Source organism: Phacochoerus africanus, chromosome 13 (genome assembly GCF_016906955.1).
Source record: "Phacochoerus africanus isolate WHEZ1 chromosome 13, ROS_Pafr_v1, whole genome shotgun sequence".
Taxonomy (NCBI): domain Eukaryota; kingdom Metazoa; phylum Chordata; class Mammalia; order Artiodactyla; family Suidae; genus Phacochoerus; species Phacochoerus africanus.
Genome location: NC_062556.1, coordinates 75,553,769 through 75,570,455, shown reverse-complemented (window position 1 = coordinate 75,570,455; position 16,687 = coordinate 75,553,769). Strand labels below are relative to the sequence as shown.

The 16,687-nt window shown below is 44.7% G+C and overlaps 1 protein-coding gene across 1 annotated transcript in view; it reads right to left on the bottom strand.

The window, feature by feature from the left end:
- MYO16 (myosin XVI) overlaps positions 1-16,687 on the bottom strand; it is a 421,162-nt gene that overhangs the window by 316,552 nt on the left and 87,923 nt on the right. The window contains exons 5-6 of the mRNA XM_047756311.1: positions 11,442-11,566; positions 4,437-4,562 (exon numbers count right to left, since the gene is read on the bottom strand). Of these exons, the coding sequence (XP_047612267.1) occupies positions 4,437-4,562; positions 11,442-11,566 (251 nt within the window). The remainder of the gene's footprint in view (positions 1-4,436; positions 4,563-11,441; positions 11,567-16,687) is intronic.

Sequence of the window (16,687 nt, the reverse complement as noted above, 5' to 3'; positions counted from 1 at the left end):
ATGTTAGCATTTCTAAAGTTTTTTTCCCCTGAACTGAGATATACTTATTTACAGTGAATTTCTTCAGGGAGTTATAAATCCCCCGTGCATATAAGCTGATAGTCAAATAATACCTGTTTCTAAAATATCATTTTCAAAATGAATATTAAATGGTATTTTTGTGGGTGAACAATTTTTTTATGTAATTTAAGACATCATATGGTATTTTCTTGACAAAATAATCAAGATGCAATTCCCTCACAAATCCTCTCTTAACATAAATGTCGCCATTTTTTGAGCCTAAATCGAGGAAGAGTACTTTGGTTTTGGCATTTGGGTGCACAGAATGACATCCAGGTGTGCTTGTGTGGGAGGAGTGCCTGGGAAATAGAAAAAAATAGGATTCGGCCATGCAAAGAAAAGAAAGAAGGAGTTCTCGTTGTGGCTCAGCGGTTAGCGAATCCGACTAGGAACTGTGAGGTTTCGGGTTCAATCCCTGCCCTTGCTCACTGGGTTAAGGATCCAGCGTTGCCAAGAGCTATGGTGTAGGTCGCAGATGCGGCTCGGATCCTGTGTTGCTGTGGCCCTGGCGTAGGCCAGCGGCTACAGCTCCGATTCGACCCCTAGCCTGGGAACCTCCATATGCCGTGAGAGAGGCCCAAGAAATGGCAAAAAAAAAAAAAAGAAATGTTTTTAAAAGTTGGGGTCATGTATTTTGCAACAGGTTTTGAAAAAAAATGGAGCAACTGCAAAGTGTTTCTTAATTCATTTACCATTAATCATTAACAAATAGTGAGTTTGGGGAATGCAGCTGGAACACGGGAAATACAGCCATGAAAACATCACTCTTAATTATTCTGTTCTTTGCAAAGTACATGCAGCTTGTGAATCAGATTTCCCAGCAAAGTCCATGACCATGTTTCTCTAGGCTGAAAAAAACATAGATTTAGAAAACCCGAAGTTTGGGAACTTGGGGGAACATGACAGGCAATGGGGTGAAACACTGATGTCCTCTTATCCTTTCTGCCTTACTCAGTAGTGATTCTTCTATGACTGTCGTGTGACAAAAGTTCCACGAAGCTTTATCAAGGGAGCAGCCGTTGTACTGGGCTTAGGTGCCTCATGTCAAGCTTTACAAGTCTTTTGGAAATGAGTGTTTTTTGAAACAGAAGCAGCTGTTTTAAAGTACACTATCTTAGACCGATTTCTTACTGGTCTTCCCTGCTAACGACAATAAACCCTGGAAATAACAAGCAACCCTAGAAGAAATCTGATAAGCAGAAGGAGAAAGATGAACGGGCTCAGGACCAGCAGAAGGCGTCAGGAAGAGGAGGCAGGGGAGCTTCTGTCCTCACACACAAGAGAAGAAGGCTTCCCCAGACCTGGTGTTTTCCAGCCCGTCCCAGCGACAGGAGGGACCAGATAGAGGCACCCCTCCCCTTCGAAACCATGTCTCCCTGACGACAGCAGGTGATTCCAGCACCGTAACCCTGCTAATGCTCAGTACCAGGGCAGGCACTCCCTCTCCACTGACCCTGAGATGCCCTTCCCCCATGGCACTCCCTCTCCACTGACCCTGAGATGCCCCTCCCCCATGACAGACAGGGTAGCTGGAAGGGGGCGCCTTCGAAAGGGAGCTTATCCAAAGGGCTGAATTTCTGAAGGTCTCTGTCCAAATGGAGATTGCCCTACACACCCAGAGACACGGGGCCACCTGGTCCAAGGAAACCACTTCCAAGCCTTTGGGGGCACTGGGAAAAATGCATGGGCACCTCGGGGGCACCCAATAAAGCAAGCATTCCAATCGCATCTTGAAGGGTCTGACCATTAAGCTGTCATTGGAATCACATCCCACTCAAGCAGACCAGAACCTGAACTCTAACCCCAGAGAGGGTAACTGCCTGCTAAAACGGAAGACTGATATAGGACCAAAACTCTCCTCACAAAACAGCCAAAATGTCCAAGAAAAAAGACAAATCACTCATCACAATCATACCCAAATCGGAAAACGATAACTTGATTGAGAAGAGACAATTAACTAACACCAACAGCAAGATGAATCACGCTGGAATTCGCTGATGATGATTTTAAAGCAGCCGTCATAAGAATGCTTCAACAAGGAATTACAAATTCTCTTGAAACAGATGAGAAAAGAGAACACCTCATCAAAGACATAGAAAGAAGTTGTAAGAAAGAACCAAATGGAAACCACAGAACAGAAAAGTACAACAGCAAATAAAATACATCACCTCACAGCAAATATTTCATTTGACCTGCAGTCACATAAGACAAAAATTATACCCTGGGTTTTGATAAAAACTATTTGAATGTCTGATAACAGAAATAGTGACATATTTTAGTCCAAGGCAAGTCTTTAAAAACTTTTTGTTAAATCTAGTCCTGTTCCCCCAGAGTTGATGATTATATTTCTTTGTTTTCTTCTCTTTTTCTTTCTTTCTTTTTTTTTTTTTGTCTTTTTTCTTTTTTAGGGCCACGCCAGAGGAGGTTCCCAGGCTAGGGATCAAATCAGAGCTACAGCTGCTGGCCTACGCCATAGTCATAGCAACTCGGGATCCAAGCTGTGTCTCCAACCTACATCACAGCTCATGGCAACGCTGGATCCTTAACCCACTGAGCGAGGCCAGGGATTGAACCCAAAAACCTCACTGTTACTAGTCGGATTTGTTAACCACTGAGCCACGACAAGAATTCCTCCTTTTTCTTTTTTAAGGGACATGGAAGTTCCCGGCCAGGGGTCAAATTGGACATACAGCTGCCAGCCTACACCACAGCCACAGTAACCCTGGATCCAAACTACATCTGCAATTTACACCACAGCTTGCTGCAATGCCAGATCCTTGATCCACTAAACAAGGCCAGAGATTGAACCCTCATGGACACTATGTCAGGTCCTTAACTCGCTGAGCCATGACAGGAGGTCCTGATTATCTTATAAAAGTGGTTAAAAGGAAGCAATTCATTGCTCTTTGAAACGATACCTGATCCAAAATCTGAAAGTGCTATCAGCCAAAGTGACAAACTGGGTAAAATATTTCGTTGCTCCTTCTGGAAGCAATCTCTGGTTGGTTATAAGGGAGGCATGTTGATACGTCACTGATTACCATTTCTTCAGCACAGGCTACGAGGTTGTGTTGAGGAAACAGGGCTTGCTCTTCTGTTCCCTTCTGTCTGCCTTCTGAATGACAACACTCCTCGCCTGTGCATTCCAGGATGCTGCCGCGCTGGACTGATATACCCATGGTCTCCTGGCCATCCCCGGCTATTCCAGGGGGACCTAGGAAACCTGGGTCCCTGCGGCCAAGGATATCAGCTACCTGCAGCCTCATCTCCTTAACCCAGCCATTCCTTTACACACACACACACACACACACACACACACACACTCTCTCTCTCACCTGCTTGAAGCACAGATGTGAGGTGGTTAAGAGCCTGATAAAAATACTTATTGATTGCATGAATCTTTTTCTACAGGAAATATTGTCAACACAAACAATGTCTTATTAATTTGGAAGACCTTCCCAAGCAATATGCTTTCCCTAACACGCTTCAGTGCAAATGCTTTCGATTTTTTTCAACAACTACGTGACTCGGAGCTGTGTGATACATATTTTGCGTACTTGTTGATATCTAATGGATTTAACTTATGATAAATTTAGTGAGTGTGAATGTTACTTTAAACAATGATTAGACATCAATAAGGTTAATTAAATCTCCATGTATTTGTAAAACTGAAGTTATATTTTATATTATTATATGAAGACTTTTAACACAACATACTATATATATTTATAAGCCAATTTGAATATTTACTATGAATACTGTTTGAACACATTCACCCATATAAATTACTTATAATTTTTATATTAAATTACTTAGAATAATTACCAGTTAAAGTTTGCTTCTTATTCATGGTATAATAGCACCTAGTGAGACGTTAGCTTGTGCAACAGTAACTCAAGATATATTAGCTACAGCCAAGCTTCAAATCAGCGAAAGAACTCTGCTACCTATCTTTCATTCATTAAAGTACAGTTCATAGAGAAAAATCAGATATAAAATGTAATTGTGCTTTATATCCACCGACCACAGAGAACAAACACAACTATAACAGACTCGTGAAACTGTAAGCTTATAAGGACTATTTAATATTAAGAAAATAGTATTAAGTTCATCCTCTAAAGAAGGTTTTTTAAGTTTTGATTATCTCTCCAATGGTATTACTACAATACAGAGATTTCTGAAGAATGTCTGTTATTATGTGTCCTTTTAAACGTCAATGTTTTCCTTCCACCACAAACATATTTGTTTGGTAAGATGATTTCATTAAGTCAAATGTAATGTTCGTACATGATTTGAAAATAAAACAAAATTCACTGTGAAATGACACGTTGATCATAAAATGATCTCTTCTAAAGTAAACCAGGACATTATTTTACCTGGCCGTACTTTGCTGCCAGGTGGAGTGGGGTCCAGTGCTGATTGTCTGTCACATTGAGGTCCCCGCCGTGCTCCAGGAGAAGAGCCACCACCTCCTTGTACCCACTGGCACTTGCCATGTGCAACTGCAACGAAGAGATAGGCTGTCACTTAAGCTAAAAAAGCAGTTAGCACTGCTTATATCGTTTACCCAGGGGTTTAAAGAGCCATTTCATAAAGTAGTGGATCTAAAACACAGGGACGTTTTAAAATAACATACGTGTAATTCTACTTACTTGGTGCGCCTCGATGTCATCATTCTTGGGAAAAAAAGATTATGGGTTATTTGGTATTATGTTCCTTATTACCCTGACGATGCGCACTTTCTCATGTAATTTCTAGTTCCCTCCCTAGTAGCCTTTTCTACTATAATCTGAATACTTTTAAATACAAGATATAACATCTCAGTACTTTAGCACTTCTCATCCCCAAATCATTAATGTACGGACTCGCTCTAAAATTCCAGCACTCTAGGGAGATGCAAAGATATACATGACGGCAGGACATGCTGTCATCCCAAAGCTTCACACACATAAGAGGGACAGAGACACAGGAAAGGGGGAGTTGCTGCTGATAGGCTTTCGAATGAATGTGTGGCCATCATTTTAACTTTCTCCCAGGTTAGTTTCTTGATGCAAAGTGAAGTTTAGAAATGAGGCCTCTGTAACTACTAAGATGGGAGTAGTAAGTGCTAAGATGAGATGGGAGTTTGGAGGAAGTTTTCAACTGTTTCCTATGGGGGAATTCCTGTTTCTAAGGCAATAGGCTTTCTTTCTACGTAAACTGTCATCATGCTCAATTTAAATTAGGTTATTAAGTAACTCCATGATTGATTTGTAATCATGATTCAGAAGAGGAATCTATGAGGAAATGAAAAAGACAAATACTTTAAAAGTAGTTAAAATAATGCCTTTTGTCAGTTTTGTAGCATGGAATTTTGCTACTTTCTTTCATTCCTTTTTTTGGTGGGGGGGGGCTTTTTAGGGGCGCACTTGCGGCATATGGCGATTCCCAGAATAGGGGCTGAATCGGAGCTACAGCTGCTGGCCTAGGCCACAGCCACATCTGCGACCTACACCACAGCTCACTGCAACGGAGATCCCAGATCCTTAACCAACCGAGCAAGGCCAGGATCAAACCCACAGCCTCATGGTTCCTCGTCGGATTCATTTCTGCCGCACCACAATGGGAACGCCTCATTCCACTTTATAAACAAAGACAAAATTACAGTAAAGTCAAAAGGGCTTATTAAGTATAAATTTTGATAAAATTCTCCAAAATGCATTTGCTTTTCTACCCTTGGACTTAATTACGCTCTTCAATCTACAGTTTGTCTTGTATGTACCTTTAACTACATTCGAACAATAAATACATTCAATCTGACTTAAGACATAAACAACTAAGGATGATGTTTCATATCAATTTCGCCACAGTTTGTTACATACAGAATTCATCTCATGAATAGTCTAGCAAACAGTCCCAAGAATGACATATCCACAGATATTTTAGAGCAATATGATGTCACATACTCAATTTCCTAAAGAACTAATCTTTCACCTCCTTCTAAACTTATTCCACATTATTGGAAGAATCAGTCGGTGATTGGCAGGTTACACCACTGTACACGATAACATCTGGATCTCAGAAGATTTTCACTCATAGCATAAACCCACATGAAGAACTGGTTAGTGTCTGATACTAATAATGCCAAGTTCATAGGATCAGCCCCTTTATGAGCAGATTTGCTTTCCATGCAGCAGAGCTCTGGTTCCACCATTTAGAATTTAGCCCAACACTCACTCAGCCATCTCCTGCTCTGTTCACAAGAGAAAAACTAAAAGGAATCCTCTTGGATCACTTAGGGGCAAAGCCACCCAAAGCATGAGCCACCCGTGACATCTAGGACAGTGGGTAAGTTTGATCCTAGGTAATCTCAGGACAAGAATTAAAACACCCAACTATTTGTTTCTTATTGACGTGTAGTTGATTTACAAGGTTGTGTTAGTTTCAAGGGAATAGCAGGGGGATTCAGTTGTGCATATATATTTCTTTTCAGATTATTTCCCCTTGTAGGTTATCACAGATACTGAGCAGAGTTCCCTGTGCTAGACTGCAGGTCCTTGTCGTTTACCTCTTTTCTATGTAGTAGTTGTGTGTCTGTTAATCCCATGCCTCCAATTTATCCCTCCCCTCCCTCCTTCCCCCTTCGGTAACCATACGTGTGTTTTCTCTGTCTGTGGGTCTGCTCCTGTTTTGTTTATAAGTTCATTCATATCATTTACGACATTGCTTTCATGTGGAATCAAAATGAAAGCATCCAACTTTGAGTCATTCCACTTTGTCACACAAGATAACAGACTATTCTAAATTCATTGTCATAAAATATCAGGAGCTTAGACCTTGACCTGACCGGCAATCAACTTCTGAGTCCTTCTGCAAGTCACTAGACCTATGGGGTACTGTTTCTTATAGAGAAATCTCGACCTGAAGTTAAAAAAATCAAATGTCCAGTTTTTGAAATGGAACGTAACTCCTGCCTTGTCCTGACCGTGGGTGGAAGACATCTGATGCCACCACGCGAAGACATAAATGGCATATGCTGTTCTAGAACCGTGCTCTGCGGCTGCGAGAACCACAGAGGCAGCTGTTGTTTCTGCAGGCAACCAGCAGCGGCTTTGGGGACGCATGGTCCTCACGGAGAGTTACTGCCCTTTGGAAATTACCTCCACGGTGACTACACAGGCCACGGCATCTAGGTGGTTTCACAAACATCCTGCCTAAGAGTTATAAATGGTTTCTTCTCTTCTGTACCATCCTGATTTTGCAACTGGAGAAGTTGTGGGTTAGGTCGCCTGGGGTAACAGACCCCGGAAGCAGAGCCACTGTGGGCCGAATCCACGCTTCTCTGCACACCCAGCACTCACATTTTATCTGTCTGTCTGTCTGTCTACCTACCTATCTATCTATCTACCTATCTATCTATTATTTATTTATTTATGTTTTGCTTCCACCTGCAGCACATGGAGGTTCCCAGGCGAGGGGTGGAATCGAAGCTACAGCTGCCAGCCTACACCACAGCCACAGCAACGCGGGATCCGAGCCGAGACTGCCACCTACACCACTGCTCACGGCAACGCCGGATCCTCAAGCCACCGAATGAGGCCAGGGGTGGAACCCGCATCCTCATGGATCCTAGTCGGGTTCCTTACTGCTGAGCCACAGCGTGAACTCTAGCACTCAGGTTTTCAAATAGCCAACGTGAGAGGACACCTAGTTAGTTGAGCTGTAAGGATGAGGCTGAAGTGTGGATGCTCCTAAAGAAACTTGCGTTCATCCCACTGCTGATGTGTTTAAACAGGAAAAGGCTCTTCCTGCAAGCCGCCCCTCCCCCACCACACTCACTTTGCCTGTTAAGGTTGGTCCCCAGAAGATGCGCAACTATCTACACACCTGCTTGTTTCCGCGGCACACAACCCAGGATGGCACAGCCCTGTGTGTTAAGTGTGGCTTTACCATCCCAGGCCCTGATGTCCTTCACTCTCTAGCTGGAAGCCTGAGGTCCACAGACCAGGATCCGCTCTCAAACCACCTCCTCCTCACTCGGGGCGTGCGCCTCGCCGTTCCCGAGAAAATCTCACTCGGTTTATCCTCACTGGGTTTTTCTGTAACAGTTTCATCTCTTTTATACACCATGTAACAGTGGGAGGCATGATGCCTAGTTGTGATGAACAGCTGACATTCCAGCTCAGCCTGTAGACAGCCTTTCTTCCCGTCATCAGTAACAATGGGCAGGAACACACCAAATGCACCTTACAGAGAGGCGACCCCAAGACTGGCTGCTCGCGACATCATCCACCCACCCGTTCACACACAAGGATCAAAGCAACGGCCATTTGCTACCTGCTGTGATCCTCACGGAAGGACTTCCTACCCCCCCCCCCCCGTTGTTACTTTCCTTGTAAAAAGTCAACAGTGATCACAGCATCCATAAGAAAACAAAATTTAGTTATTACAGCGTAATTATTTGCCACATTTGTGTTCTCTGTTCAATAAAAAAGTCACAAGGAATGCCAAAATTGAATATGGGCAGAAATGATAGCAATTTACTGCCGCGTATTGATTCTTTCAACCACAGCTCATCTTCTTAAATATGCAGGTCCTTTTACTTAGCAGGGATGGGAGCATGAGCGCTGTTTTTATTTACTGTGATGGAAAACAAAACAAAACAACAACAATGTGAAGTTGCAATGTGTTCTTCCAAACAAAGGAAGAGAGACTCCGGTGGGGTTTTGCTATGCACTAGATATGCGTTAATTAACGTAGTTCAAGCATTAAATGAACCACTAATTAAATAGCCTATGGCAGCGTGGATTCTGACGCCACCGCTCCACGTGAAGCTGCCCTGGACCCGGAGACCACCACCCTCCCTGTTCCTACGTACGGCAGCCAAGCCTCAACCTCCATCTACTTGACCTCTCAGCCGGATGTATTTGGCAGTTAATGGTCCCTTCTCCTTGTCATTCTTTCTCCTCGTGGCTCCTGGGACATCTCATTCTCTCGGTTTGCCTCCCACCTGGGGGATTCCTCATCGCATCTCAATTCTGGATCTCCCCCTTTTCTAAGCTCGATGGCTCAGTCCCCAAAACCCTCTTTCCTCCTGTATCAAATCTGTGACTTCATCGAGGGTCAAGGTCTCCAACAGCAGGAATATGCTAGAATCCCCCCAATCGCCTCCCCCACCCAGACATCGCCCAAATGCCAGACTCCGACATCCAACACAAACGTGGCATCTCCATGCCGATGGCTAAGAGGCACTTCCACCTTCTCATTTCTAAAATCCATCCTAATCTCTCTGCTCCGAGCACAGTCCCCAGCCGTCTCTAGCTCATTCAGTATCAACTCCATCACTCCCCCTGTCCAAACTAGAAATATTCGGAGTCCCTGTGAAGTCTCCTCTCCCTCTCACACCACATGTCCATCAGGAAATCCCAATGGATCTTCTTTTCATGCAGACTGAAACGAGCCACCTCGCACCACCTCAGCTTCTACCACCTTGGTCTAAGTCACATTGTCTCTTGCTAGATGAGAACAAAAGCCCCCGGGCGGAACTCTCAGCTTCACCTCTGCCCTTCGATAGTCCCAGCTTATCACAGCGTTCAGTGTGAGTGGTCCTTTTAGGATGGAAGTTGGATCCTGTGGGGCCGCTCTCCAGAACTCACCAATATATTCTCATCTCACGAAGGGTAACTGCCTCAGTCCTCACAGGCCCTCAGGAGTGACCTGGCCCTGGCTGCCTCTCCGCTCTTGTTTGCTCTGCTCTGCCACACTGGCCTCCTTGCTATTTCTCAACCACGCCACGCCTGGTCCTGACTCCGGACCTTTGCACTGAGCACTGCCCGGCCTGGGATGCTTGCCCTTCTCACCTGCAGTGTGTGCAGACTTCCACGGCATCTCTCAGAACTCTCCTTGTCGGTGAGACCCTACCTGTCTATCTACCCAAAGTGTCAACTGTGTACTCAGCATCTCTATGTCTTGCTTTATTATTTCTCTTTGCATTTATTATTGTTAATATGCTGTATATTTAGCTTATTTATCCTGTGTAATACCTGTACTCCCCAATGAAATGTGAGTCCATGACAAGCACATGTCTGGTTTTGTTCCCTATGATTTTGTTCACAGGGTGTGCTCAGTAAATAGCTCCTCGATGAACTAGTTCGAACGCTTTTCCATTTGAATGTGTCACTTTTCAATAAACTCTCGACATGTTTCGTTTTCTGTCCTTATAGTTTCGAGTTCCATCTGTTGATAGTCTTCCGACGTCTACATTCCAAAGGCCAACATCCTATCTAGAGAGTTCTACCTAGAAGTCTCCAGGCATCGAATCTGCACTCAATCTACAGTGATTTCAGGTCTCCCGACTCTCATCCACGCACTTAAGTAGCTTTCCTCATCTGCTGCGTTCGTCACATGTTTGTCCCCATGGTAGAAACTGAATGGCTTTTTCTAAAATTGGTTCCAACCACAGCTACAGATCCCACGGCTCAGAGCTGCGTCAGCCCTTCTGCTGCCCTAATTTACTTTCCTGGGACTCAACATGTTTATTTCTACAACAATTCATTTTAACCCCAGCATATGCCCAAACCAGGTAATTTTATGGGTCAAGAGGACCAACTGTTCCTATTTTCAGGATCAGACATTGCGTTTACATTAAAATTCATCAACATTTATTTGTTATGTGCTTAATTTACTACAACTGGAGTTCCCATCATGGTGCAGTGGAAACGAATCCGACTAGAAACCACGAGGTTGCGGGTTCGATCGCTGGCCTCGCTCAGTGGGTTGAGGCTCTGGCGTTGCCGTGAGCTGTGATGTAGGTCGCAGATGCGGCTCGGACCCCGAGTTGCTGTGGCTGTGGTGTAGGCCAGCGGCTACAGCTCCAATTGGACCCCTAACCTGGGAACCTCCATGTGCTGCAGGTGCAGTCCTAAAAAGACAAAAATACAAAAAAAAAAAGTTTACTGCAACTGCCTGATAGCAATAAAAAAGTAATGGCAGGAGTTTGCTTGAATGTAAAAATTCATTCAGAGTAACTCAGTTTCTTTTGCTTAGAATTAAATTGAAAACATTCTCCTCTAAGTTCTATCTCAACAATCACATGGACAAAACAATGGGTGAAAACGATTCTAAATTTGTAGGAAAAACATACATAGAAGGAAGTTTTAAAGAGACTACATTCGCAGATAAACACTGGTTTTCTCTGGGCGGCGGCGTAAGGGATTTTCGTTCTCCTCTTTGCTTGTTTAAGCATTTGGCCAAATTTCTACAGGGAATTCACGTTACCCTTATGATCAAGAACATTTTTAAAAATTACTTAAAAGTTAATGATCTCCGATTCTGTGTTCTAGAAATCAAGGTACGTCATTCTCAATGCAAGCAATGCCTCCCATGGGGGAGCGGGAACTTACCAGTGTGACGCCGTCGTCATTCTTCTGGTCAATGTCTCCCCCGCAGGCTAAGAAGCGCTTGATGTCTGCTAACATACTCATTGGTCTCTGAAGCTTCATCTGGCGCAGGGAGGCCACATCCACCCCTAGGGGAAAAGAGCCTTTCAAACAGAATTCAGAACGGCTTCTCAGCTGCTGGAGGTAAAAATTTCGTTTTATCTTCTATTTTTCAACGTGCTCCTCTTTGAAGCCCCTCTTCCGCTTTGATTTCTCACTCAAAGCCGCTATAATTGGTTCGTTGGCCATACGGTCTTATTTCCAGCTAGAGGGTGGTCTGGAATACTTTTCCTCTTATTCTATCCCAAAGATGTGACAGGCTGCCTCAGCCATGCACGTGTTTACTAGAAATCTGCCGAGACTGCCCCAAGTATTGTAAACTACTGGCACTGAATTCATATGAGTGGTCAAAATACCCTTTTTGTTCCCTGTGATAGCCTCATCAAAACAGTTGCTCCTGAAAGCAACGCAGCATCCCGGAATAGAAAAAGGAGTTAGTGGGAAACCTGGGAGAGTCGGAATAATGCCGCAGTTTAGCTCATAGTATTGGTCAATGTCAATTTCTGAATTTGGAGGAATGGACCCCGGCTGTGGATATTCTTGATGTTAGGTGAAGCTGAGTGAAACATATCTGCAACCTATTTTCGCAACTTTCTCAGATATCTAAAATATTTTCAAAATAGGTTTCAAGGGATGCTCCAAGAACTGACAGCCTGGCTCCTCTGAGGCGGGGGACTTAGGCAGAGAAGCCTCAGGTGTGCTCACCTGTACACACCTCTATCCACTACATACTTCAGCCTGAGCTTTCATGGCAGGGTGGTGGCGGTACACTCTCCAGGGTAGCATTTACCTCTGCACTTATGCATCCCCTGTTCCTCCCATTGGTCCCTGGACACAACAGGTGTTTACTAAGGGGAACTTATCCACCTCCTTCCACCTGAGAGGAACAGTGACAGTAACAGCTATACTGACGATGGTGACGACGGCAGTGACGCTAAGAAGGCATCCGCTGTTTGCACTGAATCAGCCACTCTCACGGGTACTTCCTATCACTTATCCAATTGAGTCCTTGCCACAACCATGAAGAGACAGCACAGAGCAGTGCACAAAAACGCTGGAGTGATCCTGCTGGCCAAGCCTGGTCTGCAGCCAATTCTCCAGGGTGACTTTGGAAAGTGATGTCCCCTGCCTGGTCTTCTGTGTCCTCCAGCACTCAGATGATAATACATTTCCAAAGGAACAGAGCTATCGGTAACACTTATGAGACCTGTCTACATGGCAGGGCCCAGCGTGGTCTAGACCCGCCATCACTTCCCCCTAGAGCACACCACGCCTGCCCCACTGCATCTCTCAATCTCTGCTCCTGGATGGACACTTGAGCAGAGGCTCAGGAGTTTCAGCGCTTCATCTTGTTTAGTGCTGACGGAGGCAGGTAATTTACCCTCTGCCTCGGTTTCTTCATCTGCAAAAGGGGACTGCCAGCTTGGTCTCCCTCGTGCTCATGAAAACAGGACTTGGCATGCAGCAGGCACGCAGCGAGAGGGGGCTGCCGTTATTCGTCAGACTCGGGGGATGTGGGTCACCTGCCATTCCCTTGGGGGCTTTTCTTTAACAATAAGGAGGCAGGGGATATGTGAACCAGAAAAGCCAAAGGAAATGTGTGAAAGGGGAGTGCGTTTCAAGCACTCTGTTCAAAGCAAACCCAATTTGGTAGAAACTTGAATGAAAAACCGCCTTGATCACACCTCAGCTTCCGAACCATCAGAAGCGATTTCAGAAGAACGAAGAGATTTCCCCAACAGGCACATTCGAGGTTTCTTCAGAACCAGTTAAAGCTGTCACTCTAGCCTTATTTTTAGGATTCGGGGATTTGACATGCGCATTATATTTGGAAAATACTCCTTCTCGCCTGTCAGTGTTCCATTTGCATGTTAAGGAGTCGAAGAACCTGACGGTTGCTCGACTTCCAAGTTACATCATTTTACCTTTTATGATGTTGCAGTGTTTACCGAAGCGGTAGGCATGGTTTAGACAATCATCAAACATGTAACTGAAATTGAGTGATTAAAAAAAGATTCGGGCTCAAAGACGAAAGACACAAAACAGAGATGAGACGTCACTCATTGCAGACTCATTCACAGTACGAAATTTTACAGGGAACACAATCCATTTTTGGTCACTGTTGTGAAGGTATGAAGGGGGAATATTATACCATTGTATCCTACTAGTTTAAAACTTAATTTTCAGTCAAATAAGACGCGAATTTTAGATTTTTGTTATATGTTCAGGAAAAAGGCATAGGTCCACTCTTGGTACTATAATAGAATGGAAATTCCCTCACTTATTCAAATTTCTTAAGATGTTCCCAGAAAAAAAAAATAATAAGACAGCTATAGCCCATAACTAGTCTATTTCATAGTGGATTATAGTCAAGCCTCTGTTTTTTTTGTTTTTTGTTTTTTTTTTTTTAAGTTAAGTTTGGAGTTCCCGTCATGGCACAGTGGTTAACAAATCTGACTAGGAACCATGAGGTTGCGGGTTCGATCCCTGGCCTTGCTCAGTGGGTTAAGGATCCGGCGTTGCCGTGGGCTGTGGTGTAGGTTGCAGACGCGGCTCGGATCCCGAGTTGCTGTGGCTCTGGTGTAGGCCGGTGGCTACAGCTCCGATTAGACCCCTAGCCTGGGAACCTCCACATGCCGTGGGAGTGGCTCAAGAAAAGGCAAAAAGACAAAAAACAAAAACAGAAACAAAAAAGTTGTATTTTCATACTGTTTTCTGAAGAACATGAATATAATGCTTAGATTTATTATTTTCACAGGAATTTAGTAATGTTTTAAAATTTTAGGAGCGAAGAAACATATCATTTACCTGAAATGCACACATTATTACAGGTGATGCTACACTGTGGTCTGATTCGATTTTATTCTGTCAATAGGCGCTTGTACAAAACTGAACCTCTGTTAACACTTGAGTCCATCTAAACCCCTATTTTAACCTTTCTTACCTCTCCCTCTTAAGGCAATATTGCTTTTGTTTCATTTTGCTTTGTTTTTCTTCTTTTTTGGCCACCCTGTGGCATATGGAGTTCCCAGGTCAAGGACCAGATCTGAGCTGCAGTTGCAACCTATGCCAAAGCTGCCGCAACACAGAATCTCTTAACCCACTGCACTGGGCTGGGGATTGGATCCGCGTCCCGGTGCTGCAGAGACTCCACAGATCCTACTGCACCGCAGCAGGAACTCCAGCAATACTTTTTTGGTAACAACTGACTTTTGCTTTATTACCTTACCCATCCTGCAAGGGGGTACTCTGTGCTGTTATCATAGCTAATTTTATCATCACAACACGACATGGTTTCTGGGTCTGATTTTACCGTAGAATAGCATCTAATCTCAATTTTGGTCCCCATGGCAAGCTTCCTAAGACAGCCAGCACTTGAAGGAAGCAAAAGCGTTAAGCAGGCAAATAAATAAAAGTTGTTCTCGCAAAGAGAAATAAACCAGTTTACGCCAAAGGGGTGTTGTAACCCTCTGCCAAATCCTCTCCCCCATCCTGCCCGCAGGCATAACTCGGGGCTGTCCCAGGCAATCGGGATCATTCTCACCCCAACACTGAGTGATTCTGAAGGGGTTAGTGCAGCCACAGATCTTTGAACGAACTTGTTAAGCAGGAGAAATTTACAAGGTCATCTGCAGGCTGACGGAGCCGGGAGTCCTCTGAAAAACGCAGAGGGAAGGCTATGTCCGGAGGCAAGACGGCCAGTGTCCAAGTCTGTTCCAAACGAGAAAGACCAGGGTGTAAACGAAGGCAGTAACAGCAAGACGGGCGAGCTTCGCAGATATATTACAGAGGAGTCAAGGAAAGAGAATCTGGAAGAAGTGGTGATAATTCAACATGAGGTATTCAGAAGAAAAGCGATGTTCAGATGCTCAGATTCCTGGGCGTAAAGATAAACAGAATCATTATATAAAGGGGATGAGAGGACAGCACGAAGGTCCATATTGGACGTGTTATTTCAACCTGACTGCTACTCAAGTCAAAGACGTGTATTGTCATTGTACATGCAAGGCAGAAGGTCTTGAAAGGAATCTAAGCTGCAGGAGTAGCCCCAGGAGCAGGCGGGTGCGAAGGACACTAGCAAGACGGAGGAGAAGCCAGGAAGAGGGATGGAGTCACACGAAAAGATGCTCAGAGATAAAGCCTCGGGAGCCACCACCATTTTGGCTTCTGAATGTTTAAATGGTGCATCCGAAGGAAATTAAGGGAAGGGAGGAAAACCCTGGCAAGACCACAGCAGGAGAGGATTTTCATGGGGAGTGTCGTCAAGGTCAGTGCACGGAACAAGAGATGAGGAAGCACAGGCGCACAGAGAGGTAACCGCTGGATAGGGAACCGAGAAGGGCAGAGACAATCGCTGCAGCGGCGCAGCCAGATGGGCAGAGGTGGAAGTCGAACTTCAGTGCGCTCCGGAGAGGAGATTGAGAACTCAGACAAATAAAGGTGACAGCTCTCTCTAAAAGGATGGCTTGGAAAGGAAGGAGAAAGGGCCGTTGTGATGCTATGTGGAGGGCAAAGTAAAAAGGTTTTGTTTTATTTATTCTGCAGGGACTTGGAAAAACGCACCTGTCTGTTTTTCCTCCAGTGACACCTGTCCTGGATACCTTGAGCTCACCCAGCTGTGCTCTCTTTCCTTGCTGGCTCATTTCAGAATCAATTGCTTTCCCGGAACGCCAGCTGCTTTGCCGTGCACCGGAGATCTCATATGCATCAAACACCCCATCAGAAGCCCTTGGCTGTCTCGTTTTCCAGCCCAGGAAGCCCAGGCAGTGAGCTGAGGTTAATTGCTGTCCCCCGGTGCACAGTGCTGACAGTCTAATTAGAACCTGTGACCGGTGATTTTCCATGTAATCAGCTTGCTCACGACCTGGCCTGCCTCCTGCCACACGCATCCTGATGTGACAGCAGATAAGGGCTCTGACTTGAGATTGTAGGACGCAGAGTGAGAATTCAAGGTTTGCCACTGCCGAGGCGGGAGAAGGCAGTGCCCCAAATCATAATACAAACTCCATCTCAGAATCACAGACATTTCTAAGGATATCAGGCCAGGCTGTCACAACAGATAACTCTAAAAGTTCACCAACAAGGGGGCACAGAGAATAAATCGAATTAGACAGTATTAACTGGAACCAGGGCAGCTGATCTTGATAAGG